Below are 21,963 nucleotides of genomic sequence, written 5' to 3'. Positions count from 1 at the left end.
AGTACATAGATACATTTAGCAGTGAATTGTTACATTTGGTATCCGGCAGCAAAGGCCCTTTGAATGGATAGGAAGAAACTGTGATGAAGTATTTTGTGGGGACAAATCACAAAAGTCACAAAAGCAATTGTGCTGGTTTTGGTAGTGGGCTGCATGTGCATGATATCTGCTGGAGGGGCAATCCCCCCAACCTATACATAAATTCCTGCAACAGGGGGGGAAATAAACAAATCCCTATGCCCCACAAATAACCCAGAGATGCATTTTAAATAAAAGCACACATTCTGCTCATGTAAAAACACCAGGTAGGACCCACAAATAACCCAGAGATGCATTTTAAATAAAAGCACACATTCTACTCATGTAAAAACACGCTGATTCCCAGACCGTCCATGGGCCAGATTTAGAAGGCGATTGGGCCGGATCCGGCCCCCGGGCCTTAGTTTGCCTACCCATGGATAAGACAAAGGCCGCTATTGAACTGGTGCATCAAGGATTTCATGTCCACAGTATATTGTAGCACTATTGCACCTTTGCACCGTGGTACTCTTTTATCGCACACTCAACAGAACGTCATGTACATTGGGCACCTTCTGGACTCGCACCTGAAACTTTGGAACGTTTCCCCATAGGAACCTGTGCTTAGAGGGTGGCGGGTGAGGAGGGGGCCTTGTCGGATGAGGGTTCCCAAACTTTACGTTTCTTTTGAAAAACAAATAACAAAAGGTGCGTGCATATACAGTGCTTCCATCATATTTATTGGAGATGCCTATCTTTTCAATATTATAATTATTACGTATTATTATTATTTTTTTATTATTATCAACCATCCGAGGGTGGTTTACTGAATAAACACACAAAAATACATACCGTATTACGTAACAGTATTATGAAGAGAATATATTTTCGTCGCATTTGAGGTGTGCCTACTTTATGTGTTTTTCCATATATTATTATAAACAGAAGACGCACCCTCCTCCCTCCCTCCCTAAGAAAGTGGTATCTGGCAATGAGGGCTGCCGTCCTGGCCGCGTTTACTCAGGAGTAACTTCCAATGACTTGAAATGAGGTTATCTCAGGCATTTGGGATTAGGAGCGCAGCGATTTTTAGTGTCAGGAGCGATAAGCACTCTGCACGTGCTCAGAGGAGCTTCGCTCACTAGGGCAAAACCCCTGATCATGCAAGGCAGAGGGACACCAGGGTTATCATGCAGAGGCTCAAATCAAGCGGCTGCTCGGGTGCAGCTGACAACGCAGCACTGAACAGCGAGCCACGTGGATCCGGGGCAGTTTGGAAGGGGCGTGGTAAGGGCGTCGGACACGCCCCCTTCGCCGGCAGTTTACACCAAAGGGGTGGGGTTAGTCCGTTTGGACCGACCCTTGGACGACCTTCGCGTCTGGGTGGGCGTGGTCTGCCCTCGCGAGGGGAACGTCGGGATGCCAGACGACCCGACTGGACTCCAACTCCCAGCATGCCTAACAACCGGCCGTGTCGGAGGGGGCCTTCTGGGAGTTGAAGTCCAACAGCGCTCTCCCCCCCTTAAACGCACACATGAAGAGAAATTTCAGACATAACTGCAGATAAAGAAACCGGACCGATATAATAATATCAATATTTTTTATATATATTTAATTATATAATAATAATAATAATAATAATAATAATAATAATAATAATAATAATAATAATAATAATAATAAATTATTGAACTGAGGTAAAAGGTGGGGAAAGGCAGCAGAAGCGCTTCCGGGTCATGACTTTCTCCTCTCCGCCAGGCTGAAGGAAAGGGGGCGTGGCCTCTTCCGGCAAAAAGGGGGCGGTGCTGCGTGGCGGCCATTTTGTCCGCGGGTCCCTGACGTGAGGCGGCTGCGGCGGCTGCAAGACAAGCAAGAAGAAGCGGCAGCGGCAGTAGCGGCGTCTCCTTCTCTCCCTTGGTTCTCCGCCGCCCTCTCCCGCCGCGATGCTGTCCGTGCGCGTAGCCGCCGCCCTCGCCCGCGCCTTGCCCCGGCAGGCTGGCCTGGTGAGAGAGAGACGCGAGAGCGGAGGGAGGGAGGGAGGTCGGTCCGTGTGAGGCGGCCGTCGGCGCCGCCATCTTGGGGCCCTGCGGGTGACATTGAGGAGGGTGGAGGCTCCGTGCTCTTGCAGGCCTCGCTCCCTTCGAGGCTGCCTCGCCCTCCTCTCGTGTCGCTGGGCTCCACGGCGGGATGGGGAGCGGGGCTGGCGGAGTTTCCCGTCCTCTCGTTTCCCTTCGCCCCTGGAGGCCTGGCAAGGTCACTGCGAAGGGAAACGGGTCCCTTTCAGCCGCTGCACGTTGGTGGGGGTCAGAGTGGTGGTGATTCTTCTTTTCAAATAAAGCCATGTGATTGTGATTTATTCTGTTTCTACGATGACTTAAAATGCGCGGCTGTGCATTGGAAAGCATGGGTGGGTGGTTGTCAGTGGTAATCAATAAATGGCGATAGTAATGGTTGTTCCTCCAAGATTACGCTGTTTCTTTTTTAAAGGTTGCAGGAGAGGCATTTTCACCCCTGATTTGCTCCTCTCTGAGCTGCGAACATATTGGGCAGAAATGCAGTTGGACTCATTTTCCCTCTGAGGGTGCTGAATATGCTATCCAGTTCCCGTCACCCGCAATGCCTCCATTCAATTTCTTATTTTCAAAGCAATTCAGTTTCTGCATCTACAGTCGCCACAGAATGGTAGAGTTGGAGAAGACCCTGAGAGTCCTCTAGTTCAGCCCCCTGCAATGCGTGGTCAACTGGACCATGCACGGCAGGTTAGAATATTGAGAAGTTTAAATGTCTTTAAAATGGAATTGAAAGCCTGTAAAGACAGAACGCCAAAAAAGTGGCAGACCAGCAGCTGCTGATCCTGCAGCGACCGAATCCAGATGAGTACAGAGGGGGAAAGAGAGAGGAGAAGGCCCTCCGCACAAGGGGAAATCCTTGTGGATACATGGGAGTGTGCATGAGCTCCTGGGTAGGAGAGAAGTGGCTGCTGTTGCAGGCATACTTGCCTCACCTTGCAAGATGACAGCCCTTGTGGTGGTGTCAGCACAGCATCGTCTTTTGGTATTTGTGACCTTGGTGGCATCTAATAAGAGAATCCTTTGGTATTGCCTTTTTTATGAGCTATATTTGCTCACCTTTTGCATTTAATCAGGGTTTGAGAAAACTGCTTCCCAGACAAGTTTGGGAACTCAAAAAGATACGTTCAGGGGTTGCAAATGCAACAACTTGTTTGGGGTCTCCCCTGTAGATCTACATGTCTTGAAAGCCTGTCAGTGATGGAAAGTCCTAGAGTTCTTCCTCCTCTGTTTTGTAAGATAGGCTTATATCTTCTTTATTTTTATTACTTATTATTTATTTAAAATTTATGTTGCCCTTCCTCAGCGGATCACAGGGCAGTTTACAATAGAAAAACACTAATACATCATTCATTCTTAGCAAATATTTCAGTGTAAATCTTCATTCATTCTAGCATTATACTTTGGTGGTGCAGCCCTAGGTTTCACAGCTGTGACTGCTGCTACATATTTGACGGTTCCATCAACTCTTCACAGTCCTGTGTCTTCACATTTGCCATTACATTACAGAGTTGATATATTTGTCCTTGTTGCTCTTTTTGACCAATTAGTGTTGAGAGCGTCCATGTGCAGTATTGCTGGTAGATTCTACTGAAGGTCATTCTTTAGAAAAGGCACCTCAAATTAAATTATTTCAGAATTCCTACATAGTACTTGAAAAGAGCAACAAATACTTGCATCCAATTTCAAATGCAAGGCCTTACATGGGAGAGAGCTTTTTTTAAAAAAAAATCTGGACATCTCTATCCAAGAGGTTGTCCCCATATTTTCCCAATTTTCAGCACAGTGACTATATAGGCATTACTTTTGTCCTGTTAATAGGTTTGTGCAAGAGTGAATCTATGAAAGAAACTTTTCAGATGGCAGGGAGCTAGGCCCATTCCTTCCCCCAGGATTCTACAGAAGGGGAATGGAGGATGCCACTAAAATCAAGATATTTGGGCTGATTATTTCTCTTGCAATACCTTCCAGCCACTAATACTGAGTAGTCTATACAAATCATTCAGATTTTGTATCTTCTTTCTCTGTGTTAATGGTGCCAAAACCTTACTTGCTAAAGTCACTTGCAGCAGTGTTGAATCTAAAGCTACAATCTTGTTCATTTCTACCCAGGAGAAAGCCCCATTGGCTACAGTGGGTGTATAATCCCAAGTAAACCTGCATACTAGAAATGGACTGTACCGTATGTCTACCTGTTCCAGATACTGCGGTGATGGAGAACGTTTTAGAGACCGAGTGCCCAAACTGCAACCCAAACCCCACTTATTTATTGCAAAGTGCTAACACAGCAATTTAACCTGAATACTGAGGTTTCAGTTTAGAAAAAACAACAACTCATACATGCTTGGAGCATGAGGAGCAGTTCGCATGATGCGCTTGGCTGGCTCTGCCTGACTCAGTAGAGGGGCGCAGAATGGAGCGGGAGCAGCTGGGCTGGGCAGAGATGTGGGTTATGTGAGAAATGTCCTCAGGCGCCTCCCTCTGGCTTTCTTGTGACGAACTCTGTGCTGGGGTGATGGTGCGCATGCCCACAGAGAGGACTCTGAGTGCCCCCTCTGGCACGCTTGCCATAGGTTCGCCACCATTGAGATACTGTATACCAGTAACATACCTTTATGGTTGAAATAATCAATAGCTGATATATAAGAGCTGATAACTGGAATTAAGTAAACCCTGTGGGGAGATGGAGTGAGGAGTAGCAAAAACGAGTGTGATTTCATAAATGTCAAGAAAGTGATAATAAGTTGAACGTAAAAGTCAAAAGATTTTTCTTTATGCTAGGTTTCTCGGAATGCTCTGGGTGCATCATTTGTTGCAACAAGGAACCTCCATGCCTCCAAAACAAGTCAACAGAAAACAGGTGAGTAAAAAATATATATTTGGAAACTCAACTTAGGTAATAAAGTACAGTAGTGATCACTGTTAATTGCAGCTAAGCATTGATTTGGTGAAACATGTGGAACCAAAATAAATACATCCTTTTATGTAGTACTGTATAGCAATTACGTAACTGGTTACTCTTCTAAATGTTTTGGAATAGGGATATTAACTAAAGTTTTAATTGTCTGTTGGAGTTTTAAGAAATAGCGGCAGTTGGGCAAATAGAAGAGTACTTTGATTACCATTTAGCTTAATCTAATTCATGATTGTACAGAATCAAGAAATGAAACTGTTAAACATTTCATCCAGCTTGCCTAACACATGCAAGCTTCGTTGAGTAGCTGGTAGAAAGCTGAGTCAAATGTTCAAATACACCTTGAAAACCTTGTCTGAAGGGTATGATAAGTCCACCAAAGAAATATAAAATAATAAAATGGTTTTTTTCTGCTTTTACAATTGTAGATCTGTTCTCTCTATATATGGTGTCTTGCATGCCATTGACTAGATTAGAGATGGACATCTAAGCTTTCATAGACTAGATAGAGTCTTGTCACCACACCACACAGAAGGATGTGCTATAAACAAGTTTTAGACCTAACCTATCTTGTTTAATCCAGACTACCAGAAATGTCACTTTTGATGTAAAGCTAGCTAAGGTTCTACGAGTCTTCCAGCGGCACAAGAAATTTCATTGTCCTGACTTAAATTCTGCCAGGCACTGCTGAAGTATCCTCAATTCTTGAAGAGCGCATTCTGGGCGCTGACACCTCTGCTGAGCTTCAAGAAACTGGCCGTGTGCTTTCCATTGGTGATGGTATTGCCCGTGTGTATGGCCTCAGGAATGTTCAAGCAGAAGAAATGGTTGAGTTCTCTTCTGGGCTTAAGGTAGGTTTTGTTTCCATTGCATCTGTATTTTTATTAAGTGCCTGTGTAAAACTTGTGATTCTTGGTTTGAAGGTCTCTTCATACCCTTTGATTACATTGTGAAAGGTACCTAATTATGAGTAATGTTGGGACTGAAAATGTGGTTTAAAATCAACTTGTTACAAAGAGCCTTTGCTCACTGAAGATATGACACCTGTGTCAGGTGCTGGTGGTGGTTGCTTGTGAGTAACCAGGCAGGACTCCAACCTGTCTTTAACAGGTTTTATTTGGTGCAAACTATTTACAGGGTAGAACCACAAAGTTCATGTCCATCTTAGTCACTTGTAGATTCTGGGAGTGGCCCCTTCCGGTGTCTCCCCCAACATAAGAACTTAGACACCCCAAATCTCCGCCTCCCCTCCTTCACCCCTCTGCGTAAGCTGGGCGACGGAAACAGTGCGTCTGCCTCCTGGCCAGCTGGGCTAGGTGAGGTGCTTGGGCTCTCAGTATCATCTCGGGCCCTCCCCTCGCTTGGCTGCCCCCTTCCCCCTCTACTGCACTGGAGGTGTGGCTTTTACCACCGCTGGACGAGGCGCTGCTCCTCAGAAGCGTTGGGGGCTCTCTGTATCCCCCTGCCTCCCTCCCCTTTTCTGATTGCAGTCCCCTGACAATCTGCTACTGTGATTATAGCTCTAACCTAATGTGCTCAGCCATAGCATATCCTATATGGAACTGTCATCACTGATACTGTTTTCAACCCTTATAGCTTGGTAGACTTAAGTTGGTTGTGGGAATCTGCCCTGCCAACACTTGACTGGAGTGTCTCATGAATGCATCTTTTCAATTCCTTCTTAAATTAACTTTCTTTCTAGGGTATGTCCTTGAACTTGGAGCCTGACAACGTTGGTGTCGTCGTATTTGGTAACGACAGGTTGATTAAGGAAGGGGATGTTGTGAAGAGAACAGGAGCCATTGTGGATGTCCCAGTTGGTGAAGAGTTGCTGGGACGTGTTGTAGATGCACTGGGAAATGCCATCGATGGAAAGGTTGGTGTGGCAACAATGTTTACTGCTTTTGCATGTCGGTTATCAGTAGTGAGCAAATTTGGGGAAATGACAATGTTGTCTTCCTTTTAAAGGGTGCCATCACTTCCAAGATTCGCAGGAGGGTTGGTCTGAAGGCACCTGGGATCATTCCTAGAATCTCTGTGCGAGAGCCCATGCAAACTGGCATCAAGGCCGTAGACAGCTTGGTCCCAATTGGTCGTGGTCAGCGTGAGCTGATTATTGGAGACAGGCAGACAGGGTAAGGAGCTAGTGTCTCGCCTAACTCAAACTGCTTTGTCCTAACTGCTGTTAAGTTTTCTGTGATACAAAAGTGCCCTGGGAATTCAGAAAAGTGTCTTATTCTCGAAGCTCCCATTTTTCAGAGATCCCTTTCACACATTGATTTGTTGGCCAAGGACCCCAGTGCACCTGTCTCAAAACTCCTGGGCTTTGTAGAAGGCTCTGGGGCATGTTTTTAAGGTGTATCCAGTTCAGGCAGTTCACTGGCTCTACAACAAACTGCCAATGAATTCCTGATTATATTCAGCTCATTGTAAAAAAAAGATTCATATAGGCAGAGAAGCTTGTCCATGATTATTATGCTTGCACACAATTAGGTTGTAAACTGCCTTGTGATCTTTCCACAATGAGGAACCCTGGGGTTCTCCAAAATATAGCTTGAAATCCTTTGTAAAAGCTCTGGACAGGCTGTAGCAAATGATGCTAACTGACCTTCTATTCTCCTTGCAGGAAAACTTCAATTGCTATTGATACCATCATCAACCAAAAACGATTTAATGATGGGACTGATGAAAAGAAGAAACTGTACTGTATTTATGTTGCAATTGGCCAGAAAAGATCCACTGTTGCTCAGCTGGTGAAGAGGCTCACTGATGCAGGTATTTATATATTTTGTATAAACTTCCTAGATGGAAGTGAAGTCTGTGGAAATGAATAGCATAAATGTTTGTTGAACTGTTTTTATCTGTGTATTATCGATCTATAACTGTTTTATGTACACAGCTGAGATGTTCTTGACAGCAGAATATTTGTCAAGTTCCATGTCCCGTTATCTTGGTACTAAGCTCTGTTAGTTAAAGACCTGCTTTACTTTCCTGAAACTGCAGCTTAATTTTATTTCTGTTACATGCTAAATTTGCTCAGCTTACAGTGTGCCAGGGTAAGGACAAATAGGAGAAAATATCCCCCCCCCCAAGAGAAATGACACACTTTTGTAAACTGTGCCATTTACTGTAGCAAAGCCCCCCCCCCCCCCGCTTTGAAATACTGTGAGAAAATGGTATGGTGCGATGGGGCAAAATCTAGTAACTGAATGGCTGTTAGCCAATCTGTTTCCATTTCCATTTAATTAGAAACTGACACTGACAAAACTGTTTTAAACCATTTTTTCCAGATGCCATGAAGTACACTATCGTGGTCTCTGCTACAGCCTCAGACGCTGCCCCACTTCAATATTTGGCTCCTTATTCTGGCTGCTCCATGGGCGAATACTTCAGAGACAATGGCAAACATGCTTTGATTATCTATGATGACTTATCCAAACAGGTTTGAATGTGCTATTGGCTTCTTAATTTGCAGGGCACAAACTTGGACCTTAAGAAGATTCTTGGAGCAGGTGAAACAGATGTAACATCTTTCTTGTATCAACAGGCTGTTGCCTACCGCCAGATGTCCCTGTTGCTGCGTCGTCCACCTGGCCGAGAGGCCTACCCCGGCGATGTATTCTACCTGCACTCCCGCCTTTTGGAAAGAGCAGCCAAAATGAACGATTCCTTTGGAGGTGGCTCTCTGACTGCCCTTCCTGTCATCGAGACTCAAGCTGGTGATGTGTCAGCCTACATTCCAACCAATGTAATCTCTATCACCGATGGTCAGGTAGGATCCCAAAGTACTTAATTGAGAATCCGCATACAGAATGGTTTGGGATGATCTGAAGTCCATATTGGGCCCAATTGCACTTCTTTAGTCACATTAGTGTCTGGTAAAATTATATATTGGTTTTCCCCACAGATCTTCTTGGAAACTGAGCTGTTCTACAAAGGTATCCGCCCAGCCATCAACGTTGGTCTGTCTGTGTCTCGTGTTGGTTCTGCTGCTCAGACAAGGGCTATGAAGCAGGTAAGTGTAAAATCTTAGTTATATTGACACTATGGGTTAGCTAAGCATTCAGTTTGTTGTGTTGGGGTGCAGGATTACAGCAGCAGTATCGTTCTGTTCTAGCATTTCATTATCTCAATTAGAACTGTTGAATAAAAGAAGCTCACGTGGCAAGCTAGTGAGTATTCTCTGGTTAACATACAGAATTGCATATTCCATGCTGCTGTCTCTGCAGGAATGGGTTTACTAAAAGTTTAAGTGGAGGCCAGTTTAGCAAAAGCAAGGTTGGAAATTTCTTGAGCAATAGTGTCAGAGCTACCCTAGGTCCCAGCTCACAAAGGACCAACGCTGCTTCGTTGTTAAGTATAAAAGTCTTTATTGAAGTTCAGTTTCACTTCCAGAGCCGCAGCGCGCAGCTCCACGTCTCAAGTGTCAGACCGCTGATGCTCCGTCTGAGTCTCCTCCCCCTTGACACCAATTTAAGATTCTAGCCTTGCTCCACCTTCTCCGCTGCTCCTTCCTCCTCTGGGTCCGCCTGCCCGCCGGGGTTCCGCCCTTTCTAGCCTCTTCTCCCGCTGATTCCCCTGAGCCTTCTCCCTCCCTCCGGCGGGCTTTAGGAGCTGGTTCCCCATCCGGGTCTCCTGCTGTTCCGCGCGCCTGCACATTTGAACTTGGCACGCGCGCCCAGCCAGCAGCTTTCCTCCTGACCGTTCCACTGCTGCTGTCACTGCTTCCCCCTTCGGGGGGGCTAGCTGCAACTGACCTCCCCTCCGTTGGAGGCGTGGTCAGCCCTGACTCCCTCTCTGGAGGAGACACTGCCCCTGACACATGTGACTCCTCCCCCCCACTACGCTCTGGTGGGGAAACTGGTCCCGATCCTCCACTGCTGCTTTGGGGTTCCCCTCTGGCTCCTTGTTTCTGGTGCGTCCCCCCTGGGACCCCCCTTGCCCTGACCATCGGCGCCCCCTTCTGGGAATCTTCTGATTCGCTGGAGAAGCTCATGGAATCTCTCGGGCCACTGTCATACTCCCCTACGCTGCCCTCGGATTCTTCCCCTTCGCTCTCCCAATCCTCTCTCCCCAGTGCTCCTGCTCCTGATTCCCTGACAAATAGCATAATATGCCAGACCTTTTCTATATCAATTCTGCTTAGACCATTTTTGTCAAATTGTTGTACCTCCTGGTCCTGGCTCCTCTGACTTTGAGCAATAATTTCTGTAGGACAAGAGAGTACTCTTGAGTGACTTGCAATATATTGGCAATGATATCTGACTAATATCATTAATCTCACTGATTAACAATGACAGTAACAAAAAGGCACTAAATTTAGCTGCTGTGGATGACAGCTGCTGAAACGAATGACAACTTCTGTATGAAAACATTGTGAGCTTAGTTCTGGCACTGAGAAATGTTTGGCGGCAGCTTGTTCCTTAATTCTAAGCCTGTGTCAGGCCGCTGAGCTGCCATTTGTACCTAGCACCAGTTGGTGGATCTTAGCATCCTAGTAAAAACACAGTAGTTTGCCCAGGCCTGAAGCCTGCCTATCTCTGACAATGCCATATTTAATCTAGATAGTTAACTGTGACCACTTCTATATTGTCATAGCAATTCTGATGGTCCAGGCAGTAGCTGAAGACCCAGACTGGCAAGCGGAAAGTGTTCAGAATGATTTGCCTAGAAAAGGCAATAAGCCTGTCCACTCCTTTCTCTAGGTGGCCGGAACCATGAAACTGGAACTGGCTCAGTACCGTGAAGTAGCTGCTTTTGCCCAGTTTGGGTCAGATCTGGATGCTGCTACTCAGCAGCTGCTCAATCGTGGTGTACGACTGACTGAGCTGCTTAAACAAGGACAATATGGTAAGAATTCTGCATGACTCCTAGTTCTACCACACCCTCCCCATGTCACACAAGGGTGAGGAATGTTTTTCAGCCCAAGGTCTGCTTTATTCCTTCTGGATAATCTTCTTGGGAGGCCCCTCTGGGCCAGACACAGAAGTGGCCCAGAGGCAAAATTATATTGTTTTCCTTTGTATCTTCTACACACATCCCTCTCTGTTGTCCAGTCAGGCAAACAAGAGGCATTATCAGAGTTCAAGGGCACATTCCAGCCAGGCAGAAAAATTCAAGGATTGTGCAAAGCAGGGTCTCTGCAGGGTGCAGCCTGGGGAGGAGGTCCTGAGGGCCAGAGAGAGATGCTTGGAGGGTTGTGTTTGGCCCCTGGACCTGAGGTGCCCTGAGCCTGATGTAATAGGTGAAGGTTTGCTGAATAACTCAGTTTAGTTGAAATCTTGCTGAGCGCAAATAAGTGTAGAAATAAAGCATGCGCCTGCTCATGTTCCAGTGTTTAGAATGAGGTAGTCAGAAACCTTTCCTGACTTTGCAGATCCTTGGGTCTCCTAAGGGAGGATAAAACTTCTTTCTTCCTCCTTTTCTGAGCTCCTGTTAGGCCTAATGTTGTAGCATTGCCTAAATCCATCACTATCACTTCGGGTGATGCCGAACAGAGCCGATGTCTGGGCAAAATAGAGTAATTAATTAAAAACTTTCTCTTTACCTGAATCAGTTTATTTGATCAAGGGGAAATGCTTATTTGCTGAAGATGAAAGAGAAGTTCCTTGTACATATGCATGTGTGGGGAGGGGAAAAGAGAAATGTGATTTTCCTGTGTCTGGCTGGGAATCTTGGCAGTCTCTGATCAGAGAAGTATCTGCCTTGAGCAGTAGCTTGATCCTTTCTATTAAGGGGCGTGTGAAGTGTTCTTAACTTTCTTGAGGAAATCCTGTTGCCCCTGTCTTAACTATACTTAGCATAGGCACAGGTTTGCTGTGTTTTACGGCACACTAATGACTAAGTAGTCTAACCTAAGTTTGCACGTTTCTCTCTCTAGTTCCCATGGCTATTGAGGAACAAGTTGCAGTTATCTATGCTGGGGTAAGAGGCCACCTGGACAAGCTGGAGCCCAGCAAGATCACCAAATTCGAGAGTGCTTTCCTTGCTCACGTTCTGAGCCAGCACCAGGCCCTCCTCTCCACAATCAGGTAAAATAGGCTAGAAACTTCCACTTGCTTTTGAGGCAGTCATACATTTCTATGGAATGACTGTGGCTTTGAACCACTGATAGTTCTTATAGTTCTGTGCATTATTGTTAAAGAGCAGCAGTGACTTTATAAAAATAGTCCTAAGTTTCACTTGGAAGAGCTGCTTCAAGAAGCTGCCTTTGGATGGCGCACAGCACTGCATTTAATATTTAGGTTCATTTTATAATATTGTTAAATATGGCGATTTATGGATAATGGTGGGGGTGGGGGAAAGAGAAAGCTGGTGGCCGAAGAAGTCGCTGCAAAAGGGTTGAAGTGAAGGAGTAGTTGCTACACAGTCTGCTGTGGATGAGAGTTGAAATTTGGTTGGTTTTGCCTTGACAGGACTGATGGGAAGATCTCTGAACAAACTGAAGCCAAGCTGAAGGAAATAGTCACAAATTTCCTGGCAACATTTGAAGCATAAACTCTTTGACAGTTCTCTATACAAGGCATATTTTGTCACTGAACGGTGGTAGCACTCTGGTTCCATTTTTTACCAGAGGCTTAATAAAAGGTATGTGTGAGTTGAATGTACAGATCTCATTGAGAATTAAAAGTTCCATGTAAAGAAGTCTTGTGGCCATAGTGCTCGCTGCGATAGTGACCTGCTGGCAACCGACATAGGTGTGTACATGGCAAATAAAATCTTGCAAACCATACTGATTTTTTGTTAGGGTAATACTTTTAAGACTCAGTGCAAACATTGCACACTGTCGATTAAAGAACAAAAGCTTTTTTCTAAAGGCCGTTTGCCCTTAAAGACACATGTGGGAGAATTGCTTTGCCTCTTTGCCGTACTGCTCAGACTTTCTAACCTGGAGGTTGATAATGTGGTTTGGGGTTAGGTGGTTGGAATAGGATGGGAAGGTGGGTTTGGGTGGCTGCAAAATGGGCAGCAGAGTTTTAATCCATTGTACAAGCTGCTTGTACAGGCCAAACTATAGCCCTACCCCATTCTAAAAGGGGTTTACTCAGGTGGCCAAAACCACAAGTTTCGAACAGCCTGTTTTTCCTTTCATTGTCCACACCCCACTAATCAGAGACAATCCATTCATGAGGGAACCACCTTAGGTGGCACATCAGCCTCCAAGAAGCACATCGCCTGCCGACACATTGCCAGAAAACTAGTCTCACCCCTTTTAGAAGTGTTTTGGCCTTGTAGAGGAAAAGAAAAGTATTGGAAAGAAACACACACAGGCCACTTCTCTAAAACACATATTGGAAAGGTAGGTGCACAAACGTCTCAACACAGCTATACTTTTTCCTATGTGTGTATTCAGGCCTATGTGCAAACAGGTTGGTGGCATCTACTGCACCTTGAAACTTTGCTTCTGCCTTCACCCCTCAATGAGACATCACATCCAACTCTTTCCGGCATGTTTTCAAGCACCTAAAACTGCCCTTAGCTGGAGGGTGGGGAAGAGACGTGGTTCTCCAGTTTGCACATTTAGGATTACATGGCTTGTTTGACTGGGAGGTGCTTTTCCTTTGACTCCAGAACAGAGTTTCGCAAACTTTGGCCTCCAGCTGCTTTTGGGCTACAATTTCCATCACCCCTAGCCAGCAGAACCAGTACATTAAATGTATGGACCAGTAGAGGGCAGCACTTGTACAGAAAATAAACCCTAGGGCACTGTGCAATAAAATACATGAAAGCATTGTGTTGCGTGAACATGCCTGCTGCTTTGGCTGTGTTCATTTGACTCCTTGAAACCAATTGCCCAGCTTTCCAAGCTGCTGTCCTTCTCTACTGCCTTGTAGTTCATAGCACCCAGCCCTTTCCTAGAACTTAGATAATATACTCCCTCAGAAACTGTTTCCTCATTCACCACCTCCTCTTTCCAGCCTTTACCATTCCTTAACACCCCGCAATTCAACCTTTTCCCTATTTTAACTTTACCCAACCAGATACATTCTAGGTACGGTATTTTGAGCTAAGACTCCCATCAGTCCTAGGTACCGTAGCCAATGGTTAGGAATGGTGGGAATTACAAAGTTCAAAACTGGAGAGCACTAGGCAGGGGAAGGTCATGATTATGGACCTGAGAGTTTCTTGACCATAAATGATTGCCATGCTCACTCTAAATCTTGCCTAGCCTCCCTGCCTTTTCATTTCAGGGAATGTGCTGCTATGGGAACTAACAAGGCAGTGATGGCAACCTGTTGTCATCCTAGTGCTGCTGGACCCCCAACTCCCATCAACCCCAGCCAGCATGGGATAATGGGAATTGCGGTTCACCCATGTATCCAGGGCCACAGGTTCCCCACACTTGTTCTAAGGCAGCAGTCTCCCCTACTCCCCAACAACATGACCAGAGGAGTTTGGAATCTCCCATGCAACAGCCCTCTGCCAGTACAGTGGTACCTCGGGTTAAATACGCTTCAGGTTACAGACTCCGCTAACCCAGAAATAGTACCTCGGGTTAAGAACTTTGCTTCAGGATGAGAACAGAAATCGTGCTCCGGTGGCGCAGCGGCAGCAGGAGGCACCATTAACTAAAGTGGTGCTTCAGGTTAAGAACAGTTTCAGGTTAAGTACGGACCTCTGGAATGAATTAAGTACCGTATTTTTCACTCTATAAGACACACCAGACTACAAGATGCACCTAGTTTTTGGAGGAAGAAAACAAAAAAAAATATTCTGAATCTCAGAAGCCAGAACAGCAAGAGGGATCACTATGCAGTGAAAGCAGCAATCCCTCTTGCTGTTCTGGCTTCTGGGATAGCTGCGCAGCCTGCATTCGCTTCATAAGACGCACACGCATTTCCCCTTACGTTTTAGGAGGGAATAAGTGAGTCTTATAGAGCAAAAAATACGATACTTAACCCGAGTTACCACTGTAATGTGCAAATGAGGCCTTGGAGCAGTGGTGACCAGACTCTTTCTCCTCACCCCATGGACCACTTGAAAATTGCTAAGGGTCTTTACAGACCACCTAGTGATTTTTCTGTCCTAGTCATTGCTGGACGATTTGTAATGGCATTGTGTTAGAATTCCATAGCATTCAATATCAAATGCAATATAAGAAATAAAAGAAGTAATACAGTTACAATTTAGGAGTATTTAAGGTGATGCATATTCCCTCTCAAGTCACAAATCCAGTGACACACTGCAGACCAGGTGAATGAAGCCTGTGAGCCATGTTTTGGGAACCCCTGCCTAGAGATTAAATCCACACCTCTCAGCATGCGTGCATGGTGTATTGGGTGTGTGTGAGTGAAATAATGGCTTTAAGGTCTCTAGTTTGAGCAACTTTGGAGATGATCAAGAAGCACAAGATTAGAGGAGTCACCACATGGAAAAGCCCCAGAGTTCATCCACCCTGCAAAGAAACCTGACATGTACATTCCATTTCCCAGCAGTCAAAGTTTCCTTCCTAGCCCATGGCTTTTTCCTCTTCCATCAGAAGTCACGTATGTGACGGAAGGCCAGTGCTCCATCTTGTTCACCTGTGCTGTGGCTTGCACAACCAGAGCACACATTTCCAGCTCCCTTTTTGAAACCCCTGACTTTAATACATTGTAATATATTTTAAGCCAACACTGATGGTTCAGATCACAAATACATGATAGACAAAGGGTCACCCACTAACCCTTTGATCTTGTTGGAAGAGGGGGGTACGTATCCCCCATAATAAACACACAGGGCCAAATAAAACATTTCATTGTACACTGGTACCTTGGTTTACAAACAACCCGTTCCGGAAGTCCGTTCTTAAACTGAAACCATCCTTAAACCGAGGTGCGCTTTCCCTAATGAGGCCTCCCGCCGTCGGTGCCCTTCCACCGTTCTGATTCTGTTCTTATACCAAGGTAAAGTTCTCAAACCAGGACACTATTTCCTGTTTTGCGGAGTTTGTAAACCGAATTATTCTTAATCCGGACTTCTTAAACCAAGGAACCACTACTGTGGAGTTGTTCCTGGTATTAAGAAAAATAACTGCTTTGCCATGCTATGGGGTGTTAGTGGTACCTCTGGTGGGGGACATGATGTGCTCCTTCTGGGGTAGTTTGTCCATCTTTGGTCCCTACCATGCACTCAGCTCTCACCTGTGACTTCTAGAAGCTGTCAGCATGCAACACCCTAGGAATAGCTCTGACTGGCTGGCTAAACCAGGTGAGGGTAGCTGATGGGTCTCAAATCCTCGGTGAGTTAGGGACTTCACCTGCATGTGAAGACAGGCTCTTGTGGATTGAACAGACAAGACCAATAGTGGGTCCAACAGTTAAGAAGGCGGTTTCTGCATGTGCTGTAGTGAGGGGCACATGGGACTCGTTGACTTGGGAAGGTAGCTCACCTAGGAGAAGGAAAATTCTGATCCTAAACCAGTGCTGTACCTACAGGGGGCTGGGGGGGGGGGTTGCCCCTGATGGAGCCTCCAGAGGGGCACCGTAAAAGCTCCCAACTGTTTTGATGCGTCCAAGGGAGCAGGGGCAATTTGCTTTTTAAAAAAAAAAAAAAAATTATTAACAGGCCAATCAAATCACATTATTTCCAAATCACATTAGTTCCAAATTATACAGCCAGATTTTTAAATTTTGTTGGGGGTACCCATACATCAAGCTCCGAACGGGGGTCCAAGCATCACTTATATTGCTGCTTTAATTAAACAGTTCTATCCAGTTCTTTCCAGATAGTCTCTTTATTACTTTCTTCATCTTCTTGTTGTTATCATATTATTCCTTTCTTTGCGATCTCTGATAATCTTCACAAGCGGATTGGAAACAGACATTCTCTGTGTGGGTTTTACACTCTCCAAAGATCATATCACTTAGGGACAGCCATTGCACACTTCCATAAAAAATTTATCTTCGGTCTGTCCTTTACTTTTCTCAGGCTTGCCAAGTATATCAGGAGAGCTCTGTCAGGTTAAGATCACATTCCACTCATCATTCACATTCCGATGATCCTGATCCTCCTCCCCCCCCCGTCTTTCTTAGACAAGCCTGTCTTAGCGAGACGCCATTTAAAGCTGCGTCATAAAATTTTCCTCCGTTCTCCATTGTTTACCAGTCATCTCTTTAATCTATAATCCACTCCACAGAGTTCTTGAATTCCTGCTTGTGATTAATAGAATGCAACGATCTTCTTTCTGGGGTGGAGGGTTATTAATATTCACATAAGGCAAAGAAAAGAAAAGTTTTTTCCTCCACCCCCTTCTGTTTCACTCCAAAACATACCAGTCTCTTAATGGTGGTTCATCACTTGATTTATTTGTCCCACCCGTCGCTCTGGTCACAGAGATCCATTAATCAGCAGTCTCATCTCCTGAACTTTGCTTGATGTATGTGCTTTAGCTTCTTTCCAATTATATGTTTCCAATTATATTTTTGAGCTAAAGCGAACCAGCACGCGCTGATTGGAGACAGCGTCAGGAAGCGCCGACCTCATCGAGGGCTTGTGCCAAGTGACCGGCACCCCCTTCTTTCGAATCCGGGGGTGCGTTATGGACACCACTGGCAAGGCAGTCCCCCCCCATCTCCTTGGGGGGGGCGGGAAGGCTGCATACTTCCCATAGCAGCCTCTTAATTACCTCGTATGGGTCAGAGAGATGTTATTGTTGGCCATCTTCCAATGCGCCACCTGGTGGCCCCCCTGCGTCCAAGGGAACGGGGGCAATTTGCAGACCCCCAGGTGGCTTCAACCCACCGGCCGGCAGCCTGTCAAACTCCAGTCCTCGGTTCTGCATCAAAAAATGTGACTCAGGGCTTCAGAAACTGAGCAAGCAAGTCAGCAGAAATAACAAAACTCTTTGCGACGGAAGGGCGGACAGAGGCGTATGTAAAGCATATTTACAAGCAGTTTATTCAGCATAGATCAGGACAAACAAAACATGTCTGCTCTCTTTCATGTCCAAGCAGCAGGAAGCATAAGGCAAAAGCTATACACAAACGGAAGTTCCCAGCAAGCTGTGCTGGAATGTAAACAGACATGTGACATACAACAGCTCCACACATTTGTTTAGGTGGAACGGAACATCAATATCCTAACACCAACCTGTGTGTGTGTGTGTGTGTGTGTGTGTGTGTACTCAAATGAGCATGGGTTTGTGTGTGCCAAACTGGGTCTTTGACCCGGGTGAAAGAAAGCCTACTTTCGCCCCTGCTAAGCCGCCGCTGCCTTGTGGGATATCTTTGGAAGAAGAAAAGGCTAAGCAGTAAACCCTATGCGAATTTGGAGTTGAGTCCCTAAAACAATTGCATGGTGCCTTATTCTCTTCCTTCTGGCAACTCCTGCGGCCAAGCTGGTGCCAAAAGTCTTCTTCTTTGGACCACATCAGCGTGGCCAAGAGGAGGGTCTTCTCATCTGGGTAATCCAGAACCTCCATAGCCACTACCCAGGCTTGTCTCCCAGGGACGTGAGTGGTACTGTGGTCTAAACAGGTCTAATCTTGGCCTTGAAGCAAGATTAACGCTGCATCCCATAGTTCTTTGACTGGACTAAACCATCCAGGGTTCCTTTACCTTTTTTTAACCCAGGGAGGTCACTTTGCTGCTGTTAACACAACGGTTTGTCTTCACCCCTGGAGGCACACTCCATTGTCTCTTCAATAACAGCCACCACCATGGTATCATTTTGTGTGTTCATCCCCACGTTGCACCTGGATTAAGGGATGTCACTAATCCAATAATTGTGCAGCTTCCTGGGTTTCTGGAGACACTTTCCAGGAAAGTACACCTTCCTGCTAGTGTTTTCCCCACCTCCATAGTCTTGCTCCATAGACTTCCTTGCAGTAATATGATGCTTGCGGCTTAATCCTCCCAGAACACCCAGTTTCATTCAGGTCTGTCCCTTACACTCAGTCACACATTACAGCAAGGCAGCCTTCTTGGGTGCAGGAGAGAGAGAAAGGAAAAGAGGACAGAAAGGCTCATGGATTTAATATGGAATACTTTTTCTACAGTGGAAAGAACACTCTTCAAAGAAACATCTCTACCAAAGGAGGTAAGAAAGCGATGGTTGGAAAGGGAAAGGAAGCACAGGTGATTTTGGAAGAAGTATTAAATCTTTGTTGTGAGTTCTGGCTTAGAGGTCCTTTTGGGCTTACATGGGTTATCTTGGACATTTTCCAGGGACTGGGCAAAAGCATTTCAATCTAGTGACAAGCACATCCTTTGCAGATTTAATCCCTGGCTCAGGCAACTGAAAAGATCAGGCAGCAGGTAGAGAACGTAGCTTGAGGCTGGATCTAACATGCAGAAGAATGGGGTGGTAGACTCCTGATTCAGGGTAGAACGAACAGTTCCCTTTTTTTGGTAAATGCTTTTTATTGGGGTTTCATTTAATACAAACAAAATACAGTAAAATTCAACAGCCATTTACCCACATTCTCTCCCCACACTCTGCTGAGCATTGACTTTCTTTCTTCAACAGGTTTTCTTATGTCAGTTACTTTTCCACAGTTTCTTACTGTATCCAACCCTGTCTACATCGTAAGAACTCTTTCAGAGTCTTGCCAGAGTCTTCAGATTTCTACAGCTATTATTTATGTACTCCATAAATTTACTCCAATCCTTTTGGAATTTTGTTTGCTCCTGATTTTGGATTGTACAGGTCAATTTTGCTAGTTCCACATAATCAACCATCTTCGTCTGCCACTCCTCTGTTGTTGGTAATTTCCATTTTTGGGCTACAAAGTTCTGGTAGAACGAACAGTTCCAATGCAGTTGTGGATCAAATTTATGAATAAAAGATAAAATAGAGTAGAGACAGCAGGGAGAGCAAATTGCTTCTCCCAAATGGCTAGTTTTCTGCTTCTAGTTCTTCTTACTCAAGGGACCAATAAAAATGATCTCTTCCCTTGCAGTTTGATTTGTACAGTCCATTCTGCCACCTCATAATGTTAAATATCCAACCTGGGCTGCTGTGAGATGCTGCCGGCCAGAGCAATCCAGCAGCCTGTCTCTTCCTAAGTTAGCTTCATGTTAGCCTGTTGTGATTGTCTAGGGGTGCTTTCAGACTGTCGCTGGTTTAGGGTAGGATCAGGCCTTTTGCAACAAGGAACATCCTGACTCCTAGTTCAGTCTCTTAGACACTGGTATGCAAGTGGCTTTCTGACCTTTATTTGCCCCCTGTTCACACATGCATACACACACGAAGTAGGAGTAAAGCACAGCTTGCAGGCTGTTTGCCCACCAAACCCCTTATTCGCTTACAGCCATGTGAAATCTGCCTCCCTGCCCTTAGATAGCAAAATATTAGTGGCCTGATCAGGAACAAGATTACCTGGGGGTAGCTGTGTGGTAGGTCATGGGAACTTGCCTTAACACCCTTGTACAGTGGTACCTCGGATTACATACGCTTCAGGTTACATGCGCTTCAGGTTGCAGACTCCGCTAACCCAGAAATAGTACCTCGGGTTAAGAACTTTGCTTCAGGATGAGAACAGAAATCGTGCTCTGGCGGCGCGGCGGCAGCGGGAGGCCGCATTAGCTAAAGTGGTGCTTCAGGTTAAGAACAGTTTCAGGTTAAGAACAGACCTCCAGAACAGATTAAGTTTGTAACCAGAGGTACCACTGTACTACAGGGACGCAGGTGACGCTCTGGATTAAACCACAGAGCCTAGGACTTGCCGATCAGAAGGTCGGCGCTTCGAATCCCCACAACGGGGTGAGCTCCCATTGCTCGGTCCCTGCTCCTGCCAACCTAGCAGTTCTAAAGCACGTCAAAGTGCAAGTAGATAAATAGGTACCGCTTTATAGCGGGAAGGTAACGGCGTTTCCGTGCGCTGCTCTGGTTCGCCAGAAGCGGCTTAGTCATGCTGGCCATATGACCCGGAAGCTGTATGCCAGCTCCCTCGGCCAATAAAGCGAGATGAGCGCTGCAACCCCAGAGTCGGTCACAACTGGACCTAATGGTCAGGGGTCCCTTTACCTTTACCTTACCACTGTACTTCAGCTTTCTGCAGACAACTTCTGATGCAAAAGGACAGCACTTACTACAGAACCCTCTTTGGCTTCTGGGCTGGCAATGTGGTAAAGTGAAGTGCCCATCCCTCGTGGGAGGACGGATTAGTCTTGAGGACTTCTAGTTGCCGACCCCTCTTTGGAAGCATTCTTCCTGAGGTTGAGTTATCGGCAACAGAGAGGGTGTGTTTGTGGGCTTGGGACTTCCTCCTGTATGCATTCTTACTGTCATAACCTGGAAACAAACTAGGCGATTGTCCTGTCCGACCTTCCTCATTGTTCAGCTGTATTTTTAGTAACTCTTGTCAGGCCAGGCAAACCGGGAGAACAGGTGGAGTCTTCATTCTGTGCCAACAGCATCTGACACGTTGTGGATTGCGATGCCTCTCGTTGCAAACTTTGCATAAGAAATGCTTCTGTAATTTCCATGTTCCAGTGGTGGGTGGTTTACCGGTACCCCAAATACAGCTTTTAATCATTTTATCTGCTGTCAGCTTGTGGTGCTTTGAACAGTTGTTTTATCCTTTTTAAATATATATATATCAATATATCAATTGTTTTGTATTTTTATGTCTCATGAGCTGCTTTGTGAGGGTTTTATGCCATGAAAGACAGCCTTAAAAATACTTCTATCTATTCATGAGCCGGTCACTATTGTTTCTCAAGACGGAACTTCACCATCGCAAAGTTTTCAGCTTTTACTTAAAAGGAAAAAAGGGGGGGGGGACATCTGGGCACCTTACAGTGGTACCTTGGGTTAAGAATTTAATTCGTTCTGGAGGTCCATTCTTAACCTGAAACTGTTCTTAACCTGAGGTACCACTTTAGCTAATGGGGCTCCCGCTGCCGCCGCCACACAATTTCTGTTCTCTTCCTGAAGTAAAGTTCTTAATCTGAGGTACTACTTCTGGGTTAGCAGACTCTGTAACCTGAAGCGTTTGTAACCAGAGGTACCACTGTACAGGTCTTCATCCTGCAGTGT

General features: G+C 45.6%; 2 protein-coding genes and 1 long non-coding RNA gene across 3 annotated transcripts in view; all 3 read left to right on the top strand.

Annotated features, from left to right (window-relative positions):
* The window catches only part of LOC310744528, a 51,854-nt gene extending 36,727 nt beyond the window's left edge, over positions 1 to 15,127 (top strand). Inside the window, exon 2 of the long non-coding RNA XR_014539607.1 lies at positions 14,907 to 15,127. This is a non-coding gene — a long non-coding RNA (uncharacterized lncRNA). The remainder of the gene's footprint in view (positions 1 to 14,906) is intronic.
* Positions 1,771 to 12,733, top strand: ATP5F1A (ATP synthase F1 subunit alpha). The gene is made up of 12 exons (XM_083575708.1): positions 1,771 to 2,021; positions 4,869 to 4,947; positions 5,683 to 5,852; positions 6,704 to 6,877; positions 6,970 to 7,136; positions 7,628 to 7,776; positions 8,292 to 8,443; positions 8,549 to 8,773; positions 8,909 to 9,016; positions 10,707 to 10,851; positions 11,882 to 12,032; positions 12,417 to 12,733. The coding sequence occupies exons 1-12, from the start codon at positions 1,962 to 1,964 to the stop codon at positions 12,496 to 12,498; spliced, it is 1,662 nt and encodes a 553-aa protein (XP_083431834.1). The 5' UTR covers positions 1,771 to 1,961; the 3' UTR covers positions 12,499 to 12,733.
* A 3,738-nt stretch (positions 15,128 to 18,865) lies between the features above and the next one.
* PSTPIP2 (proline-serine-threonine phosphatase interacting protein 2) overlaps positions 18,866 to 21,963 on the top strand; it is a 61,558-nt gene continuing 58,460 nt past the window's right edge. The window contains exon 1 of the mRNA XM_083575822.1: positions 18,866 to 19,020. Coding sequence (XP_083431948.1) covers positions 18,949 to 19,020 — 72 coding nt within the window. The 5' untranslated portion in view covers positions 18,866 to 18,948. The remainder of the gene's footprint in view (positions 19,021 to 21,963) is intronic.

Source organism: Podarcis filfolensis (genome assembly GCF_964270895.1).
Source record: "Podarcis filfolensis genome assembly, chromosome: 11".
NCBI classification, from domain to species: Eukaryota; Metazoa; Chordata; class Lepidosauria; order Squamata; family Lacertidae; genus Podarcis; species Podarcis filfolensis.
Note: the sequence above shows the minus strand (reverse complement) of the source record. Positions and strands in the feature narration are given on the sequence as shown.